Source organism: Monodon monoceros, unplaced genomic scaffold (assembly GCF_005190385.1).
Source record: "Monodon monoceros isolate NGI ecotype Baffin Bay Population unplaced genomic scaffold, NGI_Narwhal_1 Super_Scaffold_9, whole genome shotgun sequence".
NCBI lineage: Eukaryota > Metazoa > Chordata > Mammalia > Artiodactyla > Monodontidae > Monodon > Monodon monoceros.
In genome coordinates, this window is record NW_021703786.1 from 10,319,832 (window position 1) to 10,339,198 (window position 19,367).

The following is a 19,367-nucleotide window of genomic DNA, read 5'->3' on the forward strand; positions in this document are numbered from 1 at the left end:
GTCCCTGCCTAAGATGAATTTGATTCTATATTCTGCTACCTATTTTATTAGCCATTCCTCCCATCTTGGTCATTTGCACAATTAACACACACGGCTTCTATGTCATAATCCAAATCACTGGTAAAAAGTGTTTAATAGTTACGATAAAATATAAAGTCCAGGTTGGCACTTCTTTGTAGCCTTTTTTTCCAAAGAAGGTATAGAATTTTTAATCAACACTCTTTGTGTTTATAATTTTTAATCAGATTTGCATGACCCTAACTATGATTATTCAGTCCACAATTTACTATATTATCTAAAATGTGTTATTATGAGACCTTGTCAAATACGTTCCTATATAAAGTCAGCATGTTTATCTTAATTCTTATTAGTTAATTTGATCACTTTACCATTTTAAATTTCTGGAACATGATCTTTGTCGTAACATGGAAGCTAATTGACTTTTTGTAACTTCTAGGCTAGCTTTATAGTTAGGCATATGAGGAAATTGGTCTACTTCTTATGTGATCTCTTAAAGGGAAAGGTATATATTTTAAAAATGCACTTTTCAGCACTTATTTTATTTTATTTTCATTTTTGGCCACAACGTGCTGCTTGCAGGATCTCAGTTCCCCACCAGGGTCTTAGTTCCCCATCAAACCCAGGCCCCCTGCAGTGGAAGCTAGGAGTCTTAACCACTGGACCGCCAGGAAATACCCATAAAAATTTACTTTTCTAGAGATTTGAATTGAGTCCTTTTTGAAAATAGTAGTAGAAAAATGTGAGAATTGATATATTCAATGATTAAAGGATTGTTTCATTCACTTGAAAATAGTTATTTACTATATTATGGTAAAACAAAAGGTATGTCAAGTTGACCTTTTGCCAGTTCCTATAGACTTTGTTTTTCCAAAACTAAACATTCATCACATCCTTGTAGGAGAATCTGAAGCATAAGATTAATCCAAGTCTAAAATTAATTTTGCTAAGATTTCTATATAAGATTCAAAATCATTTAAGTAAAAACAAGCGATATCTGTATAAATTTGATCTAAAATGCCCTACTTAAGGAGTAAACAAATGATTATCTATTATAATTATCTTTAAAAATGTATTTTTCTAATATCATTTATATAAAAAGGAATAGTGAGTGCTGAAAAGCAGTAAACAATCAGATAAAATCCCTGTCCCTCATGTGGCTTACATTTTTGTCAGGAGAGGCAGATAATAAGCAGAACATACAAAATGAAAAAATTGCCCATCTTTTAAAACTCTCAAATGACTGTACTTTGTATAATTTATTCTCTTCAGCTTTCCTTTAAGATAACATTAACAGAAGGGTATATGTTATTAGTTTTTTTGATCCTAAGGAGCAGAGAATCACTTAAGTTTCCTTAAATAAATGGTTGGTTATAAGGAATACAAGAAAATAGGAATCTTAGACTACTACTGTGTCTGGTTTTAACATTACAATGGACTCACATTCAGAAGAATGAAATGGAGTTCAGGAACTTCAGAATTGTCTAGGATCCTATGTATTTTAATCATTAATGTGTCCCATGAATCTACTCCTAAATTTCTTACGGTTGATAACATTTAATGGGGAAGATTGCCGGTAGGTTGGTCAGAATGGGACTCTAGCTGCCAACAAACCTGGATGGTGGAGTGAAATGTCTATTTTCTTTTTTATTATTTTAATTAATTAATTTGGCTGCATTGGGTCTTAGTTGTGGCACATGGGGTCTTTCATTGCGGTGCTTGGACTCTTTGTTGCAGAGCATGGGCTTCTCTCTAGTTGTGGCACAGGCTCCAGAGCACGCTGGCTCAGTAGTTGCAGCACGTGGGCTCTCTAGTTATGGCGTACAGGCTCTAGAGCACGCCCCCTGCATTGGAAGGCAGATTCTTAACCACTGGACCACCAGGGAGGTCCCTGAAATGTCTATTTTCTTAAGTGCACTCAATAATTCAAAAAATATTTGCTGTCTGTAACGTATGAGGCACTAAAGGATTTATTGCAGTATTTAAGATCTACCAAAAATGTAAAGAAATAAAGCAGAATAAAAGCATTTTCTATACAGATGAAATCCTCTGTACCTTTCTCCCCACAATGTTCATTTCCCCACAGAAATCATAATTGTTTTCCTAAAATTGATGTTTCAGAAAAGTGGTGTTTCCACTTTCGGTGTTTTAAGCTTTGGGGCTGGAACAAGACAGGTGTTTTAAAGTGGGAAACAAAATTCAAAGCTGCTTTCTAACAATAACTTAATAGGTTAAGGCACTAATTGTCTATTTTAAAAATCTTTTCTAAACAAACAAGGAGAACATTTGTGCTGAACAATCAGGTATAATCAGATGTTTATTATTAGTTGATAGTGATAAACAGGTTCTAAGTAGAAGTTCTCCCATGTTTGTTTGTTTATTTTTAGTATGTTTTAATTGTGGTAAAATATTTATAACATAAAATTTACCATTTTAACTATTTTTAAGTACACGTTTCAGTGGCAGTAATTTCATTCACCATGTTATGTTGTGTCCAGTCATAACCACTATCTATTTCCAAAGTTTTTCATCACTCCAAATAACATAAGGTTATTTTTCAGTCATAAAAATCCTGTTGATGGAGTTGGGTGACTCTCCATGACAGCTCTTTTTGTTGGTTCAGCTTTACAGGCAGTGTCAATTTTTCCCCCCTTTTTCCCTGCACTGAAGCCAAAATGTTTATTTTCAATTTGTTACTCATTCACAAGACAATATTGTACATTTTAGTGGGTCTTTTTCTTTTAATGAATTTTTTTTGTGTGTGGTATAGTTGATGTACATATATATATATATATGTTTCAGGTGTACGAAATAGTGATTCACAATTTTTAAAGGTTTTATTCCATTTATAGTTATTATAAAATATTGGCTGTATTCCCTGTATTGTACAATATATCCTTGTAGCTTATTTATTTTATACATAGTAGTTTTCATCTCTTAATCCTTTACCCCTGTCTTGCCCCTCCCCTCTTTCTCCTCCTTGCTGGTAACCACTAGTTTGTTCTCTATATCTGTGAGTCTGTTTCTTTTTTGCTGTATTCACTACGTATTTGTTTGTTTTAGATTCCACATATGATATCGTACCATATTTGTCTTTCTCTGACTTATTTCACTTAGCATAATACCCTCCAAGTCCATCCATGTTGTTGCAGATGGCAAAATTTCATTCTATTTTATGACCGAGTAGTATTCCGTTGTGTATATGTATGTGTACACACACGCACCCCACATCTTCTTTATGCATTCATCTGTTAATGGATACTTAGGTTGCTTCCATATCTTGGCTATTGTAAATAATGCTATGAACATTGGGGTACATGTATCTTTTTGAATTAGTGTTTTTGTTTGGCAGTGTCAAATCTTTGGCACTTACTATCAGAAAGAGCATCTATAAATCAGTAGTGAAGTAATGGAAGTCATGCTAGGGAGAGGTCTTGTGCAATTAGGTGCATGGCCCAGAAGTGGTGTCTGTCATTTCTATCCATAACCTTTTGGCCAGAAGTAGTCATACAGCCCTATTCAGCTGCAAGAAGCATGAGGAAATGTCTCCATGCCTTATGTCCCCAAAGAAAGGAGAACTACCTTTGTGAGAGCATCAGAAGTCTTTTCTACAAATATCTAGGCCTAGTATTCTCATGCTTTATGCTCTCAGATTCCCTTTTGAAGTTACTGCTTAGAATTATCTTCTTGTTATCCTACTTCCATGTTACCTTAGTTCAGTGATGTCCTCTAGAAAGGAACATAGAAACATTATTAATATTGAAACATTCAGTCGATATCAAAATGTAATGATTAGGTGAAATGGAAAAGATTGCATGTATATGGGAGTATTAGTATAAATTCATGATGTGTTTTACTTTCCTAGATCTGTCCACTGAGAAGTTTGAGAAACAGTCACTAATACCCAGGCAATAAGCACCACTAGTATCCTGATTGTGATCTCTAAATACAACTTCCCATTTGAAAGAACAAGGCTGTTTGGAAAAATGTCTGATTCTAGGTCTGGGTCAGGGAATTTATAAAATGAGCTTAGACCATCTTGTCATACCAGAAAGTAAGGAAGGTGTAAGACACTACTTAGAGTCATATTAGAAGGGATTCAGGAGCCAATTCAAAGAGTCTCCCTCTACAAAGGGATGGGCAAAAATGGGGAAATTGATCATCACTAAGGATAATTGTAAGGAGATTGAAACATATCAAATATATATTTTATTTATTTATTTATTTATTTATTTATTTATTTGCGGTACGTGGGCCTCTCACTGTTGTGGCCTCTCCCGTTGCGGAGCACAGGCTCCAGACACGCAGGCTCAGCGGCCATGGCTCATGGGCCCAGCCCCTCCACGGCACGTGGGATCTTCCCTGACCGGGGCACGAACCCGTGTCTCCTGCATCGGCAGGTGGACTCTCAACCACTGCGCCACCAGGGAAGCCCCTCTATCTTTAACTTTTGATTTTATTTTCTCTTTGTTACTGTACCACAGAGAAGATCTCTCTCCATACTCTATCCTCAGTGTTTGCTAGCACAGTGGCGGAGGTGGGTGAGGGGTACCAGGGGCCGGGGGACATTCTCTGTTGTCCTATTTCTGTCTCAGTTCTAGGGGGTCATTATGTCTCTGGATCTTGGAGGGCAAGACTTTCTCAGTGATTCTGCCTTTCCCCCAATGGTAGGGGATTTTTAAAGGTCTGGGGCTTTAAAAATCAGGGATAGAGGGGGTTTTCTGTTACCTTCCTCTGGTTATGCAGGGGCTAACTAAAAATAGTTATTCTATGAAGTATACTTCTTATGTTCTTTTTATGTTTTATATATTCTGATTTGAGGCCATCTCCCTATGCTAGTTTTTGCTCTCAGTGGCACTAAACACACAGTTTTTGGCATCAGCTGTCAGAGTATTATTAAATATTTATAAATATCATTTAATGAATATGTATTTTCATATGTTGACCATTTAAGTTTTATTCCTTGAATTATCTTTAATCGTGTATTTCAATGACAAATTCTGCATGGCAGATACTAGGTCGGGTTTTTTTCCTTTTTCTTTTTTAAACAACACAGCACTTGCCGATGCCAAATGTGTGGAGTTTTTTTCCCACATCAATTAGTTCTCCAACTCTCTGAACACCAACTGGGTGTCCTACAATTCAATTCAGTTCTGATACTAACTATCCAGAGTTAGTGCAGACCCCACAGGTCTGCCCCCCACTTCAGAAGTTGCCAATCGCAGGTCCCCGACGTCCTGTACTTCTGACCAATCAGCTATAAGTCGAGGGTTCCCATGTTCCCCTTCTGGGATTCAGTAATTTGCTAGAATGGCCCACAGAACTCAGGAAGGCATTTTATTTAATATCACCAGTTTATTATAAAGGATATAACTCAGGAACAGCCAAATGCAAAAAGATGCATGGGATGGCGGGGGGCAGTTAGGAGGGCGATGGTGCACAGTACTTTCTTGTCCTTTCTGGATGTTCCAACCTTCTTGCACCTTGATGTGTTCACTAATAAACCCGTAGTTTAGGGGTTCTTATAGAAGTTCCATTACATAGGCATGAATGATTAAGTCACTTGCCATAGGTGATTAGCTCAATCTTCAGCTCCTCTCCCTTTCCCTGACTTTGGGAAGTGGGGCTGAAAGTTGTAACCCTCTAATCACATCATTAGTTCCTCTGACTACCAGCTCCCATTCTGAGGCTTTGTAAGGACTCACCAAGAGTCACCTTATTAGCATAAATTCAGGTATGGTTTAAAGGGGTATTATCAATAACAAAAGATGCTCCTTTCACCTGTATCACTCTGGGAATTCCAAAGATTTTAGAAGCTCTTGTGTCAGGAACCTGGAGGAAGACCAAATATATGTTTGTTGTATCACACTAGGCACTCAACACAGAATTGTTGAATAAATGAATTTATGTGATTGCTGTTACTGTCCCTTTCTTATGAATAGCTTTTCTTCTTTATTTCTGATTACCATAATACTCAATTCTAAGAGTATAAAAATGTCTTTCTGTATTTTCTTTTTTTTACTTAAAATTTGAATATATTTGACATATAACTTTGTATAAATTTAAGGTGTACAACATGTTAATTAGGTACATTTATACATTGCAGTATAATTGCCACTGTATTTCTGAACATTCACTTAGAGAATGTTGATCTTTCAAATCAAAATTATGTATATATGTTTAACAGAGGTTGAAGGAAGTTGTCTAATTGCATGAAATCCTTATCACATTATTGGGACTACTGAAGGGGAGGAACTTATCTTTTTGGACCTTGATGAGGACTCCCAAGAGAAAGAAAATTCAGTGTGTGAGCCAGTGATATATGTACTTTAGGATAAGTACAGTATATTCTTGGCTGAGTGCCATAACAAGGTGTAAGGGAGGAAGAAGAGGGAGAAACAATATCATTGCACTAAAATTTACCAGGACCTTATTTGGAGATGGAGATAAGATTTGTTAAAGGTGATGTCAGCCTCACATTCCTTGACAATTGAAATGTCTATAGTTGACTGTATCATTCATTTTCTCCTAGGTGATTTATTGTTCTTTTGGTGGAACATCCAAAGGCCTGCACTTCAATAACTTAATAGTTGGACTTGTCCTTCTTACAAGAGGCAGAGATGAAGAGAAAGCAAAATGTGAGTACTTTTATTATCTCAAAATGTTAAAATACTACATCTGTGTACAGAATAATCTACCACAAAATTTTGATGACAGTCAAAGGATTTGAAGTGATGTTTCTCCAAAGAAGATATACAAGTAGCCAGTAAGCACTTGAAAAAATGTTAAACATAAGTAGTTATTTGGGAAGTGTAAATTCAAATTACAATTAGATACCATGTAAGTGTAAGATAGATAATGAAGCCACTTTGGAAAACTGGCAGTTTCTCAAACTGTTAATCACTGAGTTTTCATATGATCCCACAATTTCATTCCTAGGTATATACCCAAGAAAACTGGAAACATATATTCATTAAAAAAAAAAAAAGTTCCTAACAGCACTATTCATAATGGTTACAAAATGGTAACAACCCTGCCCATCAACTGATGCATTCAGCATAAACAAAACGTGATATAACCAACAATAGAATATTACTCAACAATAAGAAGGAATAAAGTACTGCGTAAGAGCGGGAAAAATTTCCCTAATTAAGTTGATATAAGACAGATTAACAGGAGAAAACCAAACAAATTTTGTATGTACGTACAGGAGCCCCATAAAAATATGAGACCCAAAGGGCAGCCAGGTAATTGAGGCTTATATAACATTCTGAGCTAAGGAAAGGGATAGGGATCTGAGGGTACAAGAGGAAGGGAGTCCATTCACAGGAAGGCAGAGATGTTTGGAGAACAAAGGTTGCCCTGTTATACTAGTTTCTTAGGTAAAAAAGTATCTCTGATAATAACTCTCTTTCTGGTATAGGCCTTTTTTCCGATATAAATTTAGGCTGTTGATGGGGAGGTAATGAGCATTTCTGAATCTGCTGGGTTTTGATTGCCTTTAAGCTCAAAATAATTGTCAAGCCAAAGTGACGTATTTGGGGGCAACAAATTCTGCTCTCCTCCAACAGGTACATGCTACAACATAGATGAACCTGAAAACGTTATGCTAAGTGATAAATGCCAGTCAAAATAGAACACACATTATGTGGTTCCAATCATATGACATGTCCAGATTAGGCAAATTTATAGGGACAGAATATAGATTAGTGGTTGCCAGAGGCTAGGGGGAAAGGGAAATGGAGAGCTTACTGCCAATGAGTATGGGGTTTCTTTTGGGTGAAAATGTTCTGTAATTAGATGGTGGTGATGATTGCACAGCTGTGTAAATATATTAAAAAACACTGAATTGCACACTTTAAAAGAGTGAATTTTATGGAACGTGTCTTATATCTTAGTAAAGCTGATTTTTAAAAAATAATTCTGAAGACATAGATTTAGCAATCTATTCTTGCCTTACTTCACAAATACAACCAGAAGTTCACTTGATAATACTTTATACAAATTCTTGGTAAAAGGTTTAATTATTTATAATGGTTTTACTTTTAACTTCAGAGATGAATTTTATTAGGTGAATTATGTAAGCCCAGAAGAGGATGGCACCTTTAAGTTCTACTAAGCAGGGAAATTTTATATTACAATGAGATGGCATCATTTACCCTCTAAATGTGAAAGGGAAGACAACCTTAGTTGATCATTCATTGTCCATCTGTGTTTCCTAGGATATGCATTTATTTACTTAATTTTTAATTCATTCATTTGATTACTTATAATGTCTTATGTTTCCTCATTCTTTTCTTTGAGCTCCCCCAAGGCAAATCTGCTCTTAACAAGAATATTAGTAAACAATGTAAATTTTATTGAAAATTTTCCAGGGGAGACGAGAGGGAAATGTCAGATGACAGTTAAAATTTAAGTGACAACATGGGAGGACTCAGCTAGAATTGCTCTATCCCTGACACTCTGACCCCAATGTCTGGCACATAGTAGGAATTCAGTAGTATAATTTGACTATTATCATAATTAATGATTCTCAGAGCAAAACATGGGAGAAAGACCAAGAGCAAAAAAGCTAGCTTGACCAATTACTATATGTATGACTCTGAGCCTCTTCCTTGATCTTCTGAGCCCCTGTTTTTCATCAATACAAGGATGAAAGCAACATCCACCAAAATCTTTCATTGTAAAACTCAGAAGAAAAAAATGTATGTAAAGCACCTGGCAAGTATCAAGAACTAGCGGGCAATCAATAAATTGTTAACTTTTACTGTTTTCTCAAAGTGATTGTTTATATACACACATATGTACCTACAGTTAAACGTGTGAAAAACATTGAGGCCAAAATAAACTTTGAAAGAAGAAAAAAAAAAGAAGAAAAATTTCCAGGGGGAGTTTAGGAAGGTGTTTATATTAAAGAGTATGACATTTTGCTCTAAAAATCCCTAGAATTTTACCCTTGCCCACTGGATGCTGGTCTTTCTCTCTTCTTTCTTCCTTTTCTAAGCTGCCCTCTTACTGCTTCTAAATCTCTCAGAATCTTCTTTCTCATTTCTGCATTTAGACTGTTGTTCTTCAGCTGTTTCCTTTTTTACAGTTTTGCTGAGGTATAATTGATATACAATAAAATGTACGTATTTAAAGAGTGTACATTTTGATGTTTTCAGACATGTATATGTCCACATTATCACAATCAAGATAATGAACATATCCCTAAACCCAATTTTATGTATTGGAATTTAACTGAGATCCTGATTTTTTTCAGATTAACATCCCTCTACCAACAAACACATACTCTGGCTCCAGGTAGCCAATAAATAAAAATAACCAATTTGAGGGTCATAAACACATATATTTAAAATTTTAAATCATTTTTATTATACAATTGTATTAGTTTCCTAGGGCAGCTGTAGCAAAGTACCACAAACTGGGTGGCTCAAAACAACAGAAATTTATTATCTCACAGCCTGGAGGCTAGAAGTCCAAAATTAAGATGTTAGCAGGGCCTTACTCCCTCTGAAATCTACAGGAAAGAATGCTTCTTTTTACCTAACTTCTGGTGGTAGCCCTCAATCCTTGGTATTCCTTGGCTTGCAGTTGCATCACTCCAGTCTCTTTCCATCTCATCATGTGGCTTTCTTCCCACTGTTTCTGTCTTGTCTTCTTATAATTAATCATATTGGGTTAAGACCCACCCTAATGACCTCATCTTAACTTGATTATATCTGCAGAGACCCTGTTTCAAATAAGGTCACAATCATGGGTACTGAGGTTAAGACTTCAACATCTTTTGGAGCGGGGGAATATAATTTAACCCATAACAGATGGTCAGAGGCTTCTAGCAAATATTCCCCTTAAGAGAATCAGCCATGACATGTGGGAGGGCAGGCAATGGAACCCACTGGGCCTTCAGAGGGATGGAATGTCTCTTCTATCTTTCTATCTCCTATCTTTACAAATAAGGTCATATTCTCAGGTACTTGGAGGTTAGGATTTCAGCATGTCTTTTGTGGGGATGCAGTTCAACTCTTAACAGTAATATTTCCAACGTACATGTAGTATGTACTTCCACCCAGCTTTATTATTTCTTATCATTGTGTCATATTTGTCCCAGAACTTGTTTTTTAAGAAATAAAAGATTATAGCCAAGGTGAGGCTCTTTCTCAGTATCCCTCCATGTTGCCATCCACATTCTTCCCTTGACAGAAGTAACCACTCTCATGAAATTGGTGATCTTTCATTCCTCATGCAGGTCTGTATACATTTATGACATTTGTATGTATCCTTAAACATATCTTCAACTGTTTTACAGGTTTAAAACTTTTAAAATAGATTGTATACTATACAGGTTTTGCAATTTGCTTTTTCCCCTGAATATTATTGATATTTACCCATGTTGAAACACTTGGTTCCTTTATTCTAACTGCTATATAGTATTTCATTGTGTGTGTGTGTGTGTCTCAGGTTACCTATTTTTTTTTGTTGATAGACATTTATCTTTTCTTTCCTAAATTTTGCTATTACAAAGAATATTTCAGTGTATGTTGTACCTTATGCATGTATGTATGAGAGTTTCTTACAAGTGGAGGTAGAGTTGCCTAGAAATTGAATTTCTAGCATAAATATTCATCTTTACTAGATTTTGGCAAGGTGTTCTCTGAAGTGTTACAGTAATCTATACTCATTAACAGTATATAAGAGTTCCTGTTTATCCCAGTTTATTGCTAACGCTTGGTATTGTCACACCTAAACATTTTTGCAAATTTGGTATATGAAAAGATACCACATTCCTGTTTTAATTAGCATTGTTTTTTTAAGGAATAAATTAAATTATATATTTATAAAGTGCTTGGCACTAGTAATCACTCAATAATTGTTACCTATCTCTTCCCTCCCTACTTCCACCAGAGTACATTTAATCTATGATAAAATTACTTTATTCTTTCTTTCTCCTAGACATTTTTAGTCTTTTTGCAAGTGAATCCGGGAGCTATGTTATACGGGAAGAAATGGAAAGAATGCTCCATGTGGTGGATGGTAAAGTCCCAGATACACTCAGGAAGTGTTTCTCAGAGGTATATTTAAAGATTTACATTTCATCCCTCCCTGTGGACAAAGTATTAACTCTTAGTTGTATAATGAATTTAGCTGTGATGAATAGATGTTTATGTGTAGCATATTCTTGACATTTTTCTATTTAATGGTTGATGCTTTAACGATTTGTATGCTATGCTCAAAGGTGCATGACACTACTGCAGTGTTTGTGAATCTGAAAATTCCCAATTCCCAATAAAGGCAACTGTCTATACTTAACGGTATAATGAAACATACTCCCCCACTGTCACACCAGCACACATACAGACACACACACAGGTGATCCTGCAGAAACAGCATTGCTTAGGTTGTGGTGCTCATTGCTTTTCATCATGAGCATATAGATATATCACTCATTGGCCTTGAGCCATAGGTGACCTCTATGATCCATCAATGCCTATTTTATCATTTATTTTACTTAATTGATTTGCATAGTGAAATATTTGGGTTTTAAAAATTTGTCATTTTCCTGTTTTCATAAATAATATATTTTCATTGTAAAAAAAACTTTAACAACAGAAAATGTGTATCTTTAACAGAGAAAATTCTTTTATTTCTTTTCAGAGGTCTGCTAATATGGGAAAAGTCCCAAGAGATGGCAGAGTAAAGTCCTTTTACAAGTTTCTGATTCTTTCCTGCAGCACTCAGTGCTGTGTGATTTCTTATGGGTGGCTATTTGACCCACTTCCATTTCACTTTCACTGCTCTTGGTTTTATTCAGAGAGTTTTAATTCAATTTAGTTTAGTCACCTTCCTAACTATATAAGCATTGATTGTTAATACCCCAGCCATATGTGGTTCTTTTTTTTTTTAATATAAATTTATTTTATTTATTCATTTATTTTGGCTGTGTTGGGTCTTCGTTGCTGTGCGTGCGCTTTCTCTAGTTGCAGCGAGCGGGGGGCTACTCTTCCTTGCAGTGCGTGGGCTTCTCATTGTGGTGGCTTCTCTCATTGTGGAGCACAGGCTCTAGGCACACGGGCTTCAGTAGTTGTGGCATGCAGGCTCAGTAGTTGTGGCTCACAGGCTCTAGAGCACAGGCTCGGTAGTTGTGGCTCACGGGCTTAGTTGCTCTGCAGCATGTGGGATCTTCCCGGACCAGGGATCGAACCCATGTCCCCTGCATTGGCAGACGGATTCTCAACCACTGCGCCACCAGGGGAGCCCATGTGTGTGGTTCTTATATCTCTTTGGACTCTCTGGCTTTACCTTTAGCTTTTCATCACTCTGGCTTTAAGTTTCCTCTGTGTTGATAGCACCTGGAGATTTCCCTTTCTTGCTTTTGAGCTTGGCTAAGCAGTTTTTGGTAGTAGTTATGGTGTTACATTTACTAAACATTTCTGTGTGTTTGGTGCAGAAGGATTGTCCTCCTGCATTTTTGGTTCTTACTTATAGACTGGAAGTTGCTGTGATGGTATTTCAGTACCTCAAGACAAACTAGATCATTTTTTTTTCCCCTAATAAAATTTGCTGACCAGAAAAAAAAAAACTGATCTCATCTTTACAGGCCTGATTACTTGAATTTTTCACAGAGATGTTAAGTGCTTTGCTCATTTCTGGGGAGAATTATATATATATATATATATTTTTTTTTTTTTTTAATATTTATTTGTTTATTTTGCCATGTTGGGTCTTAGTTGCGGCATGCGGGATCTTTTGTTGAGGCATGCGGGCTTCTCTCTAGTTGTGGTGTGAGGGTTTTCTCTCTCTAGTTGTGGCACGCAGGCTCCAGGGCACGTGGGCTCTGTAGTTTGTGGCACACGGCCTCTAGATGAGACGCGCAGCCTTAGTTGCCCCGCGGCATGTGGGGTCTTAGTTCCCTGACCAAGGATTGAACGGGTATCCCCTGCATTGGAAGGTGGATTCTTTACCACTGGATACCAGGGAAGTTCCTATTTTTTTTCATTTTAATAAGGTTTATGCAGACATTACCATTTTATAGATGGGGATTAAATGTGGTTAGCCACCCAGTTCTCTTATAATTTAGGCACAATAGCAGGTACATATATTAGATAATAATTAGTGCTATAGGGAAGAATAAAGTAGACTACAGGGCATAGGTGGTGATGGAGAGGAGGTAGCCAAGTGTAGGTATTTTGTATAGTATAGTTAGGAGAGGCTTATCAGAGAAAGTGACATTTGAACAAAGAATTTTAAGGAAGTGAGAGAGAAAACCCACGGGGATATCTAAGGAAAGCATTTTTCATGAAGAGAATATAGCAAAAGCCCTCAGGGGAAGTGTGCTTGACTTGTTCAAGGAACAAGAAGAGGTCAATTTAGCTGGAATGGAATGAGCAAGGGAATAGTAGGAAATGAAGCTACAGAGGTTGGGGGAGGGGGTGGGATGGGGTAGGGAGATTACACATGGCCCTGTAGGACAGTGTGAGTTCTTCAGCTTTCACCCTGAGTGAGATAGAAATCTTTAGAGGTATTTGAGCAGGAAAATATATGAGTTTTTGTTGCTGTTGTTTAATTACTTTTTTTTCTTTTTTGGCTGAGTTAGGTCTCCGTTGCTGTGCGCGGGCTTTCTCTAGTTGCAGCGAGCAAAGGCTACTCTTTGTCGCGATGCATTGGCTTCTGATTGTGGTGGCTTCTCTTGTTGCGGAGCATAGGCTCTAGGGCGCACAGGCTTCAGTAGTTGTGGCTTGCGGACTCTAGAACACAGGCTCAGTAGTTGTGAAACATGCACTTAGTTGCTCCGCAGCATGTGGGATCTTCCTGGACCAGGGCTCAAACCCGTGTCCCCTGCATTGGCAGGTGGATTCTTAATCACTGCACCACCAGGGAAGTCCTGATTACATTTTAAACATCATCATTTTGGCTCTTTTGTAGAAAGTACACTGAACAGAGTCTGATTAAGGTATCTGAATAATCCAGGGAAGAGGTCATGGTGTAACAGTGAGGTGATGAGACTTTTCAGATTCTGCATTTATTTTGAAGGTGGAGTTGACAGGACCATTTCTTGTATTGATGATGGGCTGTGAGTGAAAGAGAAAAGGATAATTAAGGTGTTTCGCTTGATTTAGTAAATGAATGGAGTTGCCATTAACTGAGATGGCTAATGCTATAGGAGATGGAAGTTGGAGGTTTCAAAAGCAAGAGAAGTTTAAGACATAATTAGAGAATCATATTAGACATTCGGGTGGAGTGGTAACTGTGCTTTTTGACATATAAGTTGGAGTTCAGAGGAAAGGATTTGTTGGCTTATAGATGTGGATGAGGTCATCTAGGAGTGAATTAAGATAGAAAATGGATTGGAAGACTGAGTCCTGTACTCTGACGTATGGCGAGATGATGAAGAATCAAAACAGGAGCCTAAGGAATAGCTTGTGAGGAGGAACGAAAGAGAATGGTGTCCTAGAAGCCAAGAGATAAAAATGTTTCAAGAGGAAGGAGTATTTAACGACATCAAATAAGCCGAAAGATCAAGTGAGTTGTCCTTTGATCACTGAGAAGTGATCATTGGATTTGACAACGTGAAGTGTAGGTGATTGGTGTAGGTCCTGTGGAGTTAAAAAATCACTGGAGTCAGGATACTAGGAGTGTGCTCATAAGAGGAAATTGTGACAGGGAGAGTGGAATGCTTAAAACTGCATTTATTGGAAAGGGAATGGATTTATAATAAAAATATCAATATAAGACTATGGTAATAAATGGTTGGGTTAGTCTTGTATGAAGGACAAGACCTATGGAAGAGGGAGGATCAAAGAAATGAGAGGCCTAGGTTTTGGGATACTCGTGTATAGCTGTTTAAATCATTAGGTACTCAAGGTTGATTTTAAAAAAACAAAAAAACAAGACTGTAAATGGACTAATTTTACCTAATTCAACTATTTGATGTATTTATCTGCTGTAATTTCTGAGTAATGTGTGTGATGTGATCCAGACCTTTGCTTTTCAAGTTACCATGTTTCAGTAACTTGAAATGAAGGAAATCCACATAGGAGTTATATTGGTTTTTTCTTACTGAATGTTTTTGGTTGTTGATTCTCAAGGTGGAAATTCGTATTTTACATTGTTCTTCAAAGATGTATCAGTTTCAGAAGTTTGTTTATTTTTATTTTTTTTTGCGGTACGCGGGCCTCTCACTGCTGTGGCCTCTCCCATTGCGGAGCACAGGCTCCGGATGCGCAGGCTCAGCGGCCACGGCTCACGGGCCTAGCCGCTCCGCAGCATGTGGGATCTTCCCGGACCGGGGCACGAACCCGTGTCCCCTGCGTCGGCAGACGGACTCTCAACCACTGCGCCACCAGGGAAGCCCAAGTCTGTTTATTTTTAGTTGCCTTTTATAGTACTGGAAATTCTTTTTTCTAGACTGCTATTATGACAGTTTATAAAAGGAGACTTTCCCTTTACTTCCCTTATTTAGAGCCATGATTCAAAAACATAAAAAGTCAGGTTTGGCAGATGGAATTTTGGTGCTACCAGCTATATGGAGTGATCCCAATGGGCAAGTGGATTTCAGAGATTGCTTTATATTTCACTAAGTCGGCCAGGCAGTGAAGTGTATAGTTTAGGCACAGAGACTTTGGAGCCTTGACTACCTGGGTTCAATCCTATCTCTGCCACGGTATAACCTTGAATGCATAACTTTTTGGAGCCTCAGTTTTCTCGTGTGTAAAATGGGGATCATAGTATCTCCTATAGAGGGTTGCTTGAGGATTAAATGAATATAAAAATATTTAGAATGGTGCTTAGGGCATTGTAAATACTCAATAAATATTACCTATATGTGAAGGTGGTAGAATAATAGGCAGCTTCTTTCTTTCTTAATGGTACATGAAGGTGCATCTTATAACAACATCTTAGCTTCACTGAAACCATTGAAACTACCACGTTCAACTGAATCTAAGATGCCATCGATTAATAAGATGCGCCTTTATGTATTATAAAGAACAAAAAACCTGCGAGTTACAATTGAAGGGTATTATTGATTTTCAGACTTTTCCCAATGTCAGAGATGTTAACTTGTAAAAATTAGTAGACTACAGGGCATAGGTGGTGCCCTTGCATCAGCTTGTAGGGTTTATACTGCAAACCCTCTTTCTAGACTAAATGTGGGGTAGAGAAAGAATATGGCTATGATTCTCTATAAACATGTTGGCAATGTCCTCACATCCCTGCAGCAAGTCTGAATGCCATATTCTTCCATGTAGAAAAACAAGACTTCCAATGTTGTCTTGATCGCTTGGTTTGCACTGTTAAGTGTTCTGAAACCATGAGGCTTAAGCATGTTGCTATACTTAATAGGATGCTACTAACAATATAGAAATTATTTCTACCGTAACTCTTTTAGGTTCTAAGTTATTTGTATCCCTTAATATCTCCATCAGGATTACAGCTGCTAGGCTCCTGAGTGTCATTCTTCATTGTATTTCTATGTGTTGCTTCTGCCTTTTTTCTCATAGATACATCTGGCCCTCCCTCTACCTGGGTCCTCTTGTCTTCCCGTCAAAGAGATTGACTTACACAGCCATATGATGTTCTTTCTCAGCCTGGATACTTTTTTTCTCCAGAGATTTAGCAAGACAAATACTTGGAAAGAAAGCAAAGAAATAGAAATCTCCTTGCTTCTTTTTGTATTCTAGTTGACTTGTGAATACATGTTTTCAGTGATGTCTTTTGGAGGAGGACTCCTGGATAGATTTTAATTTGCCAATGAAATTAACAGAGTATTTAAATTCCATACATATTTAATTAAAATATGCTAATTCTGACCAATTGAAGTACTGAAGAAGAGGGATGAAGCAAGTGAAAAGTTGGTTTTATTAAATATTGAAAGAAATTCAGTTTACTGATTTCAGGATATACCTTAGCAAATAAAATGTGACTTATTAGTAGAAATGCACTGCTTTAATGAATTGATGAAATAATTTGCAATTAGCATATAGATTTTATGCAAATGAAAGTTCTGAAGTACAATTATATTTGAAAAATTTTATTTCCAGGTATATAGCCTATAGTGATATTTAGATAATTCTTCCTTTATAGATAGTAGAAAGGTAAATGTCAATTAAATGCAAATTTCAAGTTGTATAAGTTCCAAGTAGGTACCTTAAAATTTGACTAAACCTATGTTTTCTTGTTTTAATTTTAGGGCGAAAAGGTAAACTATGAAAAGTTTAGAAATTGGCTTCTTCTAAACAAAGATGCTTTTACCTTCTCTCGTTGGCTACTGTCTGGAGGTGTATATGTGACCCTCACTGATGATAGTGATACTCCCACTTTCTACCAAACTCTGGCTGGAGTCACACATTGTAAGTAATGGCATTTCATTGTGTTCTGTTCACTTTTTAATACAATTGCCTGGTAATACGAGAATATGAGAATATGCCTTTTATCAGTGGGTTTTTTCTTCCAAAGTATAGTAAAATGGAATACTGGAGGCTTGAGTACATAGCTGAAAAGGAAAACTCTCTCTTTTGTCTACTCACTGAATACTTTTGTACTCCAAATGTGTGGGGTGTTTTTTTTTTTTTCCCCACACCAAGCAATTCTCCAGTGCTCTATGGATACCAACTGGGTGTCCTGCATCTCAGTTCAGTCTAACACTGTCTACCTGGGGTTAGCACAGACCCCACAGTTTTAGGGCTCAGTCTCGAAAGACTGCCCCTCTGCTCCCCACTTCAGACGCCAAGTCCAGATTGTGACCTGTGCTTCTGACCAACCACCTATAAATGAGACTTCCCATGACCCCCTTCTTGGGTTTGGTAATTTACTAGAACAGTTCACAGAACTTCAGGAAACAGTTACATTTACTGATTCATTATATAATAAAGGATATGTTGAAGGATACAGATGAACAGATACATAGGGCAGGATCTGGAAGGGCCCCAAACACAGGAACTTCTGTCCCTGTGGAGCTGTGATGCCCCAATTCTTCTGGCATGTAGATGTGTTTACCAATCTAGAAGCTCTCCAGACCCTGTGCTTTGGGGATTTTTGTGCAGGCTTATTACATAAGTATGCCTGATTATTAACTACATTTCTAGTTCATCTTCCCTCTCCAGAGAATGGGGAATGGGGCTGAAAGTTCCGAGTTTCTAATTATGGCTTGGTCTTTCTAGTGACCAGACCCTTTCTAAGAGCTTACCAAAAGTCATCTCAGACATTAAAACAAAAGATTCCTATCACCCAGAAAATTGCGAAGAATTTAGGAGCTCTGTGTCAGAGATTCCTATCACTCAGGAAATTACAGGAATTTGGTCGAAGAGCAAATATTAGCAGGAACCAGGGTCAATATTACTATTTCACAGTAGCCCTCTACTAATTGTCCTTAACCAAGCTGTATTAGTTTCCTAGGGCAGCTGTAACAAATTACCACAATCTGTAAACTGAAAAAACAGAAATGTATTCTCTCACAGTTCTGGAAGCTGAAATCAAAGTGTTAACAGAGCCTTTTTCCTCCTGAAGGCCCTAGGGAAGAATCTTTCCTTGTCTCTCCCAGCTTCTGGTGACCCCAGGCTTTGCTTGGCCTGTAGCAGCATAACTCCAATCTCTGCCTCCGTCTTCCCATGGCCTTCTCTCTGTGTGTGTCTATGTCCTCTCCTCTTCTTTTAAGGACACCAGTCATTGGATTTAGGGCCCAGTCTATATGCAGGATGATTTTAACTCAAGGGCCTTAATTCATTACATCAGCAAAGACCCTATTTCCAATAAGGTCACATTCTGTGATTGCAGGTGATAATGAATTTTTGAGGGACAGTATTTAGTCCTCCACAACACAGGCCTAAGTGTTAACTTCTACTGTTCTTCTTTCCTGTGGTTACAGAATTGTACCTACACTGGGCTTTTGCTTATGCTACTCCTTAACACTAGAATGAATGCCTTTCCCTTTTATTCTCCCTATAAACCTTAGTCATCTTTGAAGACTTAAATCACATGCTGCTTGGTTTTCATAAAACATTTTCTTGCCTTCCTGTGAGAAATCATCTCTCCTTCCTCTGAACTCTCATAACACCATTTTTGTACCCTTCTTGAATGACCTTATCACTTTTGTCCTTGTATTATAATTATTTATAGCATTCCATTTATTTGTACATGTCATCTCTCTTAAATCATAGAGAGTCTGTATTATTTTTTTATTCACCCTGTGTCAAGCCTTAAATAAGTATTTGTTGACTGAGTAGAGGACCTTGGGTATCAAGTGCTATTTGTATCTATTTGTTCATATAATTTATGAGTTGGCTACTAGTTATACACCAGCTACTTTCCCTCTCATTTTCATTCCATTGTCACCAGAAGTTCTGACAGATAAA

General features: G+C 37.3%; 1 protein-coding gene across 2 annotated transcripts in view; it reads left to right on the top strand.

Annotated features, from left to right (window-relative positions):
- USP32 (ubiquitin specific peptidase 32) overlaps nucleotides 1–19,367 on the top strand; it is a 203,897-nt gene that overhangs the window by 101,096 nt on the left and 83,434 nt on the right. For both annotated transcript variants that reach the window (XM_029211717.1, XM_029211715.1), the window contains exons 3-5: nucleotides 6,551–6,656; nucleotides 10,972–11,090; nucleotides 17,207–17,366. In XM_029211717.1, coding sequence (XP_029067550.1) covers nucleotides 6,551–6,656; nucleotides 10,972–11,090; nucleotides 17,207–17,366 — 385 coding nt within the window. The remainder of the gene's footprint in view (nucleotides 1–6,550; nucleotides 6,657–10,971; nucleotides 11,091–17,206; nucleotides 17,367–19,367) is intronic.